Source organism: Carettochelys insculpta, chromosome 16 (assembly GCF_033958435.1).
Source record: "Carettochelys insculpta isolate YL-2023 chromosome 16, ASM3395843v1, whole genome shotgun sequence".
Classification (NCBI taxonomy): Eukaryota; Metazoa; Chordata; order Testudines; family Carettochelyidae; genus Carettochelys; species Carettochelys insculpta.
The window spans coordinates 26,388,175-26,400,841 of NC_134152.1; the positions used below are offsets into that span (position 1 = coordinate 26,388,175).

The following is a 12,667-nucleotide window of genomic DNA, read 5'->3' on the forward strand; positions in this document are numbered from 1 at the left end:
AGGGCTGAGAATGAAATAGGAGCTCTGTCTTGACAATAGAAACAATAATCCGTATTTGAAACAGAGCTATGGGTGACAGTTTCCCAAGAAAATCTGACCTGACTGTAAGTAAACAAATCGGACCTGACTGGGGAGAAGTATGAACCCCTCTCTCTACAAAACAGCTGCATCCCCAGAAGGTGTGTCCAGCTGATGAGGGCATCTCTATAAAAAGAAGCACCTAGATGCTTGAGATGCTCACCTACTGGTACACCTCACTCGGAGCTTACTTTGACCTGAGTATGGCGATCGTGAAGGTTTTGCTGCAGTACCTGAGCACCAGCTTGCTGCTGTGTCTGGCAGGAGGGCTGGCGGCTCTTGTTTATTTTTTGACTCACTCCAAAAAGTCCATTTGCAGTTTGCCTCCAGGGCCGCCTCCTCTTCCTCTCATCGGGAACTTGAATGTAGTGGATCTGAAAAAGCCATTCCAGTCGCTGATGGAGGTAGGCTAGAAATGACAGAAGTAGCTATGGTGAGCTTTGCCGTAGTGGATGATTGGGAGGGGAAAGGCAACTTAATGAATGAGGATGTTGTGTCTACATTGTGTCGTTGTGTGGAAACAAAAATGAATGCATTTAAAAATGTTATCCATAGCTATGCATGCACACGCCTGGCACAAAGATGCTCCATTTGTCTCAGCCATGTGAGTGGACCCTGAAGCCTGTGACAATCCCCATATAATCCACATGAGACTCTGTGTGGGCGTAAGACCTGTCCCTGCAAATCTGATAGCAGGATCGGGATCATGTACTAAACAGACAGAGCTGGACCGCTTTAAAAAAAAACCCAGAAGGTATCACCTGCAACATCAGTCCTTTGTACCGGTGCTCTGCGAAGCAGTGCTTAGTGTGCCTCCGAACTGCACGCTGGGCGTACCGCCTGCTGCTCTGTGCATGTGCCCCAGTGCTGGGTGGGAGAAGTGAGTGGTGGCAGCAGTGGCAGCTCTGGGGTGGTGGCACCTCTGGTGAGTTGCCGGCCTTGAGTTAGAGTGGGGGGTGCGGTTGGAGGTGCCTGGCACTGGGGGAGGGCATTTAGTTAGAGTGGGGAGGGGTGGGGCAGAGAGTGACTGGCTTCGGGGGAGGGAAGAGGGTAGGATTGCGGGGTATGTGGCTCTGGGGAGGGGGACCGCTATATGTTAGAGTGGGGGAGGCTGGGGGCTGCCTGACTCTGGGAGAGGGAAGGAGGATTGGGTTAGAGCAGGGGAGTTGTGGGGTGCGTGGCTCTGGGGAGGGGGAGGGAATTGGATTTATATATATCTATATATATATATATAGATATATATATATAGATATATAGATATATATTGGGCGTGCCACGAAATTACCACGAGTGTGGAAGTGTGCCACCATGGGATACAGGTTGCTGAGCACTAGTTTATACGTTATTTCCATTGTTAGATACTTACTGTTAGGGCAAGGGCAAACTCATCCCTTCCCGCAGCCAGGGAAGGGCTGGCAAGAAAACAAGAACCCTGTTTCCAAAAGACTGAGAAAGAGAAACATATGCACCACCCTGGAATAGCCAATTGCCCAGTATTCTGGATCAGGTAGAACAAGGACCCGAACCAGGGTCATCTCATATTCCAGGTGAGTACCCTGTTGAAGGGCCTATTCCAGGAGGGAGGTGCTTCCCAACAAATAGTCACAGAGAGGTCACGGTGTTAGTCTGTGTCCTCACAACACACAAAAGCAGCCCTGTAGCACTTTAAAGACTAACAAAACAATTTCTTATGTGATGAGCTTTCGTGGGACAGACCCACTTCTTCCAATCTGGAAATTCGGATGAAAGAAAACTGGCGTAACAAAAATATAAGAGAGAGATAGAAAAAAAATGAAATGAAAATGGACACATGAGCTACCTAGAGGAGAAGGTCAGGGGGCACCGGGCGGGAAGGGAGATGGAAAGGGGGAAGAAAATTTCTTACTGCAAGTGTCTATTAAGTTAAGTGACTTGCCTGCGACCAATGACTAATTTCCAGCCAGGCCTAGATTTAAGATTTTTGTGCATGATTTTAATTTCACCCCATTTGGGCAGTTCCATGGCCCCCTTTTACATTCAGGGAAAAAAAGACAAATATGTTTAAATTTGAGCTATTTCTCATTTCATAAAACGACAGCCAGGGTCCTGGGCAGAGGTGTGAACAAGTCCATTTCCTTTCAAAGCTGTTTGCAAACCCATGATTTGCCGACTCATTTTGCATAAGCCGAGCAGTTTTCCTCCTACTTTCAAGGCTGCTGTGTCAAATATGAAAGTTGCAGCCAGAAGTCAGCAGCAGTAAATCTGATTTCATGCCAAGAAAGACTCACGCAAGCTGAAGGAAAGCTGGGAAATTACCATTGGTGCCAACTTGTAGTTTGGTGCCAGGCTGTCCAGTAGACAGCAAAGAAGCTCCCGAGCTGTCAAACTGTCATGTGATGAAAATAAAATTCAATTTGTCTTGCATAACAGGAGCCTCTTGTAATCTGCCATGCAATTTACATTATGTGCATAATACCATGCAACTCAGTACCTGGGCACATAGGAAACAAGATGAAATTTGGGGCAACGTATGTTTAAACGAGCTAGACAATTCTCAGTGAACGATGAGATTGTCAGAGCTGCTGTGGAGTGTAACAGATGATGCAGTCTTAGCTTGCTGTTAAAGCCTCCAGTTCCTGTGACATTATCCAGGAGTATATGCCTGCAGGCTGGATTCCAGTGTCTGATAATCCTTGCTAAAACTGAAACACTCTCCTCCTTGCAACACCAGGAGAGACAAGTGCCAAAATGGAATTATTTTTGGAACTGGATGAATGTATTTTCATGCTTTCTGCACAAGCCCATTGGTAACAGGAAAATTATTATGTCATCCCTATGCAGTACGTCTCTGTCACGGCATTATAGAATAGGCCCTGTGTAAGAGCTGCAAGGTTTCCAATTGTTGTAGAACACTGTACGACATTGTAGAACAAAGGTATCTCTGACCAAGTCCCTCTTGCCTAGAGTGACCAGCGTAGTGAAGACCATGTCAGTTGCGTAAGGCAAATGAGTCATAGTCCTCCAATGCCAGCAGAGACCTCAGCATGGCTGCCAATATATTAATAAATAGATCTATGTCGATTAAACCCTTGGCCTGAATCCCAGCCTATGACTGAACTGTACTCAATGCAGCCCAAAAATGGTTGCAAAGGTGTTTTCAGACCCGCTTTTATGCCATCAAACTTTTGTACTGGACCAGCACCTGACATAAATTAGAGCAAACTTAGCTTTGCTCTAAGTGATGCCTTGTTGCACACAGGTCCAGGGGCTGGTCTATCAACTGGATATTGCCAGGTCATGGGAAGTGTTGACCTGGCCCCCTTTCTGCCATTACTATTTATTATTTGCAATGCAGTAGCACTTAGAGGCACCAGTCACTCAGCGATCACGGCCCCCTTTGTCCTAGGGTGAGGGGAAGGAAGACACGGGCCTTGCCCCAAACAACCAAGGTCCAGATCCGCTAAGATCATAGAATGAGACCATAGAAACCAGTGGGAATTAGGTACCTACCTTTGAGGATCTGGGCCTAACAGCCTCAGTATGAGATGAGAGACAGTCAGTGGATGCTACAGAAGGAGGTGGAGGAGTGGGCAGAAGATAATACTTAGACTACTGCAGCCAGCCTGTCAAAGTAGAGACCACAGGGCAGTGGCAGCTCTGGTAGTTCTGCCATCCAAGAAGACACAAAGCAGTCAGAACCGCGGATAGCATCTGACTTGCCCCTTTTCCCCATCAGCTCTCAAAAGACACAGGCCAGGTCTATTGTAGATCTTAAAGTCCATCTTAGCTATGCAATTCCAGCTATGGCAGTTGCGTAGCTAGAACCACTGTATCTACAATCAACTTATCTGGCTACCCTCACAGAAGGAGGTCAATGGTAGAAACCCTCCCATTGGTCTCTCTTACTCCTCATGAGAATGAAGAGTACAGGGGGCTACTGTAAACCCCAGAGTGTTCGGTTTCATGTAATCCCATTAGGTATACAAAAACGAACCCCAGAAGATCGACTCTGACCGGGTCAATCTCCTGGCAAAGGTAGACGTACCCACAGTCCCGTCATTGCCATACGTGGCAACATGTCTCTTTTACAGAAGAGGTGCTGGAATTTTTTCACAATCCAATTAGCTAAACGTTCTTGGAAGCTTTTAGAATGAGCACAAGAAATGCCCCAGGCTTTGTGGTCTCCTCTACAGCAAATATTGAAAAACTAAAAGGAAAAACATGTTCATTTTGCAGTGATTAGGAACATTCTTCACATACAATGCAAAGATTGTCATGCAGCCAATGTAGTGGCAGATTATGCCTGGAGCCAAGCATGAGCTGTGTGGGCTACTGTGTACCATGGTTAATCTTGCGGTTAAGTCGGTAGGAGTCAGACACCTAGGTGCTTTTGAAAATCCCACTAGGTGCCTATTTGCGTTTGTAGGCACCTGAATACCTTTAAAAATCTGACCCTGTGTCCTGCCTTTCCCACTGGAGTCATTGCAAAGTCCTAGTGAAGTCATGAGAGAGAAGGGTGCTCAGCTCTGCACAGATGCAGGCCCTTCATGAGCTCATTGGGCCGATTCTGATCTCAGATCTTGGCAAAGCAGTTCTGATCTCATGGGTGTATTGTGAAGAGAGAATGTGTCCCGTTGGGTGTGAGTGGTGTAGCAGGCTTAGAGGACTTTGGGGATTACTAAATTGCTATGAGCCAAAGGCTGTGGCTCAGATAGGTGTATACGCAGATGATGGGATACTGTTCACTACACTTGGGATCCAGACCTGTTTCTGAATTAACATATCTACTTACATATTGTAGCTCTCTGAGAAGTATGGCAGCATATTCACCGTGCATTTTGGACCCAAGAAAGCAGTGGTGCTGTCTGGTTATGAGACAATTAAGGATGCACTCTTCAATCATGCTGAAGAATTTGGAGGGAGGGCAGAAATACCTATATTTAGGAAGCTCGTGCAAGGAAATGGTAAGCAAGCTTTTGTTTCATTTTTTAATTTGAGCGTACTTAGTATATTCTTATAAAGCCATCCTGCTGCAACACATTTTCATGGATAGAATACTTTGAAATACATAGCAGCTTGCATACAAGGAAAGAAACGCGCTTTCCATGCACTCCTTAAAGAAACTCAGTGGGTCTGTCCCACGAAAGCTCATCACCAAATAAATCATTTTGTTAGTCTTTAAAGTGCTACATTTCTGCCTCTTTGTTTTGTTTCAGTACTAGCGTGTTCATCTGTATTTTAGGCATAGTCTTCAGTCACGGAGAGTTATGGAAAACAATGAGAAGATTCACCTTATCTACTCTACGGGATTTTGGCGTCGGAAAGAGAACCATTGAAGTGCGGATCCTTGAAGAGCTGAATTTCCTCATTAAATATTTTGAATCTCACCAGGGTGAGTGTTAAAAATTTCATCCTGAAATGGGCAGTTAGACCCAAGTTCAGAAATGTGCTTTAGAATGAACTTAACTTTGAGCAGGTAAAGTCATTGGGATCTCTAATGTGCTTAAAGCAAGACACATACTTAAGAACTTGGCTGAGTTGAGGCATTGAGCTCTAATAAGATAGCCTTGATGCATATCCTTGATGATAAACTTATTTAGCTCTGATTGTTAAGAACATTTGCAAAGAAAACCATAACCAAGGACCTGATTTTTCATGCGTGCTCTTTTATATGTGTAATTTTGTTCTCCCATACCTAGTGCATACAAGAACTTAGTTAACAACTCTAGAGAAAACACAATGTAGCCATTTTGACCTGAGAGTGAGCACTTCTGTAGAGTAGACTGAAATTGATGTTTCCAGCATACAAGTGCAATTCCAACTGCAATTTGTTTTAATTGTTTTAAACATAGGGAAACCCTTTAGTACAAAGGTGATTCTGAACAGTGCTGTATCCAACGTCATATGCTCTATACTGTTCGGTGAGAGGTTTGACTATGAAGATCCTGTATTTCTAACTTTGCTGAAGTTGTTAAATGAAAACACAAAACTGCTGGGCTCTCCTACGGCACAGGTAATTAATTTTTATTTGAGGGATTTTTAATACATTCCTTCTCTGAATACAACTAGACTTGATCTGCACTAGGCAGGCAAGTCAATTGCATATATGCAATTCTAGCTGCAGAAATTGTGTAGCTAGAATCAACTTATCTGCAATCAACTTACCTGGCCATCCTCACTGAAGAAGGTCGACAGGAGAGTTTTCCCCATTGATCTCCCTTAGTCCTTGCAAGTGCAAGAGTGAACTGCCAACCTCTCATAGTTTTCTCTCCCCGCAAACCTAACTCCCACAACCTGTTGTCTGCCCTTGTGGTTGCTACCCAGAGCCAATGGGTGGTTACTATCTCCCTTGTGCTACCTGGATAGGGAAGTAGAACCATTCCCTTACCCCCCACCCAGATAGATCCAATGCCTCTCTCCATCATTACCCCAGAAGTGCTGGCCTATTTGAGACCAGTGGGAAGACCCACCATCCTCACCACTGGGGTCAAGCCTTGGCCAGACCTTTGCACAAAGTGAATTTCACCTAACACCACATTCAGCACAACTGAAAAGAGTAAAATAAAAAGACGACCATATTAACACCTTATATACAAACTGAGAAATCTGCTTGAGAGGGATTGAGCGCAAATCTGGAGGGCTGGAATTGAAGGGGCATAACAGCTTTATAACCACTCATAACAGTTTGGGCTGTACAGGATAAATCATGGATACAGTGACCTTCCAATCTGGATGCTTCAGGGCATCAGTGGTTCACATATGGCGCTGTCAGGAAAGAATTGCTTAGGGCACATCAGAGACATTACTAATTAGATGAACACACCCTGAGGATTCTTCTCCATGCTCTCAGAGAATTAAACTCTGGTCACTGCCAGAGTCCACTAAGGTACATCTTCACTACAGGAAAGATCTTCCCTGCCGTGGTTGATCTTCCGGAGTTTGATTTAGCACATCTAGCAGGTACATGCTAAATCAAACTTACAGGGTGTCTGCAGTGGCACCAGTACTTCTCTCCGCCCCCGCACAGCCCCGTTAGGACTAAGGGAAGGTGATGGGAGCAAACACTCCCACTGACCTCCTTTAATGAAGACAGAGTGGAAGCTTGACTTAAGGTACGTCAACTCCAGCTACGTAATTAACATAGCTAGAATTGCGTACCTTAATTCTACCTTCTGACATCATGTAGACCTGCCCCGAGACTCGGGACACGAATGGCGTAATGTGGAATACTAACTCCACCCATTTTACATAAAGATGTTACACAGATTCACCCCAGAGCCAGTAAACAGTAATCTTTTTGTTTTCCCCAGTTATATAATTTCTACCCATCTATTGGATTTCTGTTTGGAACCCCAAAGACTATTTCTCGAAATATCGACAAGCTGAATGCTTTTCTGGAGACGTTCTTTAAGGAACACAGGCAGAAGTTTAACGAAAACAATTTAACAGGTTTTGTTGATGCGTTTCTGAGGAAGCAGCAGCAGGTACTTCAAAGCTAACTCGCACCTTAATTTGCATCTTTTCGTTCTGCTAGCTTACACTTAATTTATTAATGTGGGAACATCTGGCAGGGAATGGAAGGTGCGAAGACATAGATCTGTTGTTATCAGAATATATGAGACCAGGGCTAGACCCCGCTACCAGTACTCACATTGAATAGTACCTTACTCCAGGACTAAGCTTATTGATATCACTAATCAATGACCTAACTAGCAGAGCAGTCCCACTGAAATTAATGGGACTAGCACGGCAAGTAAATAATTACTGAATGTGAATATTTCCAAAGCCCAATCTTTCTACCTAAAAGGCTGATGAAATCTGAGGTGTCCTTTATGGAGAAAACTGCAGGTCCACTGATGGTTTAATATGCTACCAGCATAGTGCCTGAGCCTGATCATTTTTTTTATATTCCATGGTGTTTTACCTACAATAGATCCCTTTAATTTCCCATAACTAAAATAAACTGAAGTACTAAACTCACCCTAATGTATGTACCCATACAAAGCCTGAACACAGATGAAAAAAGTATAAAATTAAGTCACCTGCCTCATTTGCTGTAAAACTAAAGTTAATTTTTTTGTGTGTTTCTAAGGAGTCGAAAAATTCGCACACACACTTCAACAATGAGAATCTTCTGTTTTCAACACTGGACCTCTTCGCTGCTGGCACTGAGACTACATCTACCACTATCCGTTGGGGTCTTCTTTTGATGATGAAATACCCAGAGATTCAGAGTAAGGCTAAGAGAACCTCTCTTAGAAAAGGCTGTTAATCAAGCTTCAGTTATAGAAGGGAGACAGTAGGGTTCCCACAGGTGGGACTAGAGTTAGTAATAGTAAGTGCCCCACATTAGAAAACAACAACGGACTTTATCGGAAGGTTTCATTCAGCTAAGATTAACCAGAATGCATAAAGAACCAAGAGGGGCTGAATTCCAGTTCTGTTCAGTTACCCATAAGCCTCTCCCTCATCAAAACCCTCTTACAAACAATCGGGCTACACCGGCAGAACAAAACTCATTGGTGTCCCACCTCTTCTGAGAGATGGTAGGTTGGATTCTGTTCTCATTTCCACTGAAGACTATGGAGTTACACCCATGGAAGAATAGAATCAGGCAGGGAATTTACTGCTAACTCTGCATTGGCCCAATAAAAGCTTTGGCACCTCGAGATCCACAGTAATTTTTGCAGTACACAGCTGTTTCTGGAGGAATGACATTCCAATCCTGGCTAAAGCCAGTCCTGTGGAGATTGTAAGTGAAACTGAGATTAGGGCCTGTGCTAGTGTGTCCTCAGCAGAGGTGGGAAAAGTACCCAAAAAGTTACTTTAGTAAAATTGCAGGTACTTTCACTTTTAGATACTTGAGTACAACATAGATGTGACAAGTGGGAGGGGGCATACATGCACATGTACGTTCACTCAAGTGTTTTCCAGAGGAACACCAGTAGCTTGTACTTAAGTACCCCCCCCACAACTGCACTTTTACTCAAGTAACTTTTAGAGTACTTTTTCCTCCTCTGGTCCTCTGCATTACTGGAAAACCACAACCCTTCTCCTTTCCCTTTTTCCAGAAAAGATTCAGGAAGAACTGGATCAGGTCATTGAGCCAGGACAAATGCCAACACTAGAGGACCGGAAAAAACTGCCTTACACCGATGCAGTGATACATGAGATACAACGGTTTTCCAATATTGTCCCAATGAGCGTGCCACGTTCAACTTCTACCAATGTCAATTTCAGGGGCTATATGATCCCAAAGGTAAGTTTCGAGTTTGGCAACTGAACTGGCAAACATTCATGCAGTTTTGTGAAAAACTATTACTCATGTAAGTTCTGGAGTTTGGTCTTCTAGTATTTAATCCCTCCCTTAACATTCTGCACTGCATCCAGAATGGACAGTTATGGGCCAGATTCTAGCTTCACTTACAGCCACATAAATCCAGAGTTATTGGACTGTTGACATCAGTGAAGTTACTCTGCATTTTTGCTTGCTTTTCTAAGCTCTGAATCTGTGTTGGATCTTTGTTTGGAGGGCAAATGCAAATGTTTAGAAAAGAAATCAATTTTTATTTTTGAGGCCAGGAGAGAGACATGAGATATTAACTGTCTCAGTATCAACACTCATGTATGCTGGGTGATAAATGCCATTGAACCATGCTCAGAGCTTCCTGTTCTGAGGTTTATTTCGTGTGCTTGGCTCTGGCAGATTAACTATTCTACAGAGTAGGAAATAGCCTGTAAAGCTAAATTTCACAGGGGTAGTAATGTTAGTCTGGGTCAGCAAAAACGAGGAGTCCTGTGGCAACCTAAAGACTGACAAATTTATTTGGGCATAAGCTTCCGTGGGCTGCAACCCACTGTGTCAGATGTATTGATGTAGTGGGCCTCTGCCCACAAAAGCTTATGCCCAAATACAGGTGTTAATCTCTAAGGTGCCACAGGATTCTCATCATTTTCCCTGTCGCACTAATTAACCCTGCTCGGTACCATTGGGTCTCCTGCATGGAAGAATGAGTTGAATTTGTGAGTGTGACCACCTGGGCCAATTGTTTGCTGCACCTGCCTTTTCCCTTATTCCTTCCAGGGAACAGATATCATTCCTCTGCTGACCTCGGCTTTGAACGACAAGTCGCAGTGGGAGACACCAGATCAGTTCAACCCTTCCCACTTCCTTAAGGCTGATGGGAGCTTTATTAGAAAGGAGGCATTTATACCCTTCTCCATAGGTAATGCCAGCTTCCTGTGCTCAGGCTGATTGTACTTTCTGGGGGACCTCTGAAAATTAGTCTACATATGTCTGAAACGATGCACCCAAAACTGAGGCTCTCCAGATTAAATGGTATTTGGGGAAATCTGGGGAAATTTCTATGTAGGTGGAAAATGGCACTGTTCTATCTGCCAGTTTCCAGACAGGATGAAGCCATTGAAAATTCTCATGCCTTCCTGAATGGGCAGAAACCATTTCCTGTTACGTAGCCCTTCTGATATATATTTGGTGGGGTCGGGGGGGTGTAGGGGTGAGGACTGAGTGTGGAGGTCGGGAGGCGTCAGCTGGCTCCTGTGCCTGCTGTTACAGATATATACATTTATACAGCCATTTTCATTTTGAAAGATCTCAGAGGAATGCTAACCACCATTTCACTGACCTCCCGTTGGTTAATTTTCCAGGACGAAGGGCTTGCGCTGGAGAAGGACTCGCCAGAACAGAACTGTTCCTCTTCTTTGCGGGTTTGCTTCAGAAATTTGTTTTCCAGCCCCCTCCAGGGGTGGCAAATGCTGATCTCGATCTCACTGCTGATGTTGGCTTTACCTTAAACCCAATGCCCCATCTGATTTGTGCTGCGGCCCGTGTACCACTGAAATGTAACTGAACACTATAAATATGGCCAATGGCTGGTGTCTGAATTTGGAGCTTTGCAATGATGCAAATCCCCCACGCACATAACCCCCAAATAATTAATGGAGAGAGAGAGAGAGAGAGAGAGAGAAGTGATCATCTCTGATGTGACAGCTCATTCATTAAGTGCCAGAACTGCTGTGTTCCACCAACAGGGGGCGCTACATCGCAACAGCTGACTGCCACGTCTACATTACACAGAAGATTCATCCACTCAGGATTGATCTTCTGGGGTTCGATTTTGTGCCTGGTGGAGACACATGTAATCGACCTATTGGGGTTGGCAACTGACCCCTGTGCTCCTCAGTATTGTGAGGAGTATGGTATGTTGACAGGAGAAACTCTCCCATCAACATTACTTAGTGAGGGCAGCCAGGTAAGTCAATTGCAGATAAGTCAATTCTAGCTATGCAATTGCCATAGCTAGAATTGCATATCTGCAATCAACTTACCTGCCGAGTGTAGACCAAGCTGATGAATCATAGCAGAGAGGGAAATGAACTAGGGCCAGATCGCTTCTGCATACATGGTTCCGTTCAATCAGGCTTTCTCTCTTGTCAACCTTGTGCCAGTCTGAGGTCTCTCCTGGTGCCTGTATTTCTATGTGCCACCAGGCCCATGGACTAACCTTCCCATCCCCCTTCACTCTTGGCTACCCCACAAGCTGGTTGGGAGCAAGCTGCACCATTTTCATAACAAATGAAGCCTGTACGCTGGCTCTGGTCACCAGGTAGTTCCGTACAGGATGCAGCTGAAGAGCTGACCCTGTGGCCTTTAAGAAGAGGAGAACCTGAGCAAATGCTAACTGGGGAGCTGCTGTGCCCAAGCACAGGGATGGTAGTGTGATGAGAGATGTGAGGGCAAGAGGGTTTGTATGAAACACAGGGAGCTGGTAAGAGACAAATGAGTACACTAATAAAGCAGTAATTCCAGTCTCTGCTAAATGCAAGCCAGTTGCTCCAGCAAATGCCTATAATTTTCCAGCAACCCTGTCTATAAAAATGGGAAATACTAATGGATTAACTAAAGGAAGTAGAAGTGTCCAGTTAGTGCCTTTCTGCAGATAGAACCTGCTGCAGGCTGGGAAAATGTTACATTTGCGAAGATCCAAATTCTACCAATTGCCCACAGGCAGTCAACCCGTCAGTTGTGATTGTGCCAAGAACTCCCCCTTTTGTTTTAAAGCACTTTACACCCAATTGTAAATGGCACCCCCCCAGCTCTCTCAATATTTGGGCTGTTCTAAGTCCCCAGCTCCTGGATTCCTGTGATTACTTGAGAATCTCAGCTTCTCTTAAAAACATCTGTTTTAAGCCCCCAGGATTGAAGAGACAACTCTAGAACTGCAGACCGGGTACACCCTAAAGGCATGGAAACCAGAAATAAAAGGAAGCCATTTTTTAAAAAAATCTGGTGATTTTTCAAGCCAATCTTATGAATTTTTTGGCCGGGTGGAGAGGGAGATTGGAATACACAGAGTCGGCAGCTTGGCATTAAATCAGAGCACACAAAGCCTTTCTACAACTTAAGTGTACCTGTCACCACTGGCCTCACTCCATTCCTTTCATGCTGTTACTCCCACAAAGGTCAGATCAGATGTCCCCCTCTGCTTCATATCATTCTTTGCCAGAGCTCTACTGACATCTGCAAAGCACAATGGGGTATCAAAACCAAAGGCAATCAACATCCCCGACTAATGTGACATGGAAACAA

At 44.6% G+C, this 12,667-nt stretch overlaps 1 protein-coding gene across 1 annotated transcript; it reads left to right on the top strand.

Moving 5' to 3' along the window:
• The first annotated feature begins 281 nt into the window (after positions 1-281).
• Positions 282-10,928, top strand: LOC142021863 (cytochrome P450 2K1-like). The gene is made up of 9 exons (XM_075011111.1): positions 282-482; positions 4,859-5,021; positions 5,300-5,449; positions 5,910-6,070; positions 7,368-7,541; positions 8,150-8,291; positions 9,129-9,316; positions 10,142-10,283; positions 10,726-10,928. Exons 1-9 carry the CDS (start codon positions 282-284, stop codon positions 10,926-10,928), a joined length of 1,524 nt encoding a protein of 507 aa, XP_074867212.1.
• Positions 10,929-12,667: the final 1,739 nt, after the last annotated feature.

What these genes read in the sequence shown, in the direction of transcription:
- LOC142021863 (XM_075011111.1), top strand. Translation starts at nt 282, where the DNA reads ATGGCGATCGTGAAGGTTTTGCTGCAGTACCTGAGCACCAGCTTGCTG. An exon ending in ATATTTTGAATCTCACCAGG is followed by an intron (nt 5,450 to 5,909) that starts GTGAGTGTTAAA and finishes TTTTAAACATAG; the next exon opens with GGAAACCCTTTAGTACAAAG. An exon ending in ATTTATACCCTTCTCCATAG is followed by an intron (nt 10,284 to 10,725) that starts GTAATGCCAGCT and finishes TTAATTTTCCAG; the next exon opens with GACGAAGGGCTTGCGCTGGA.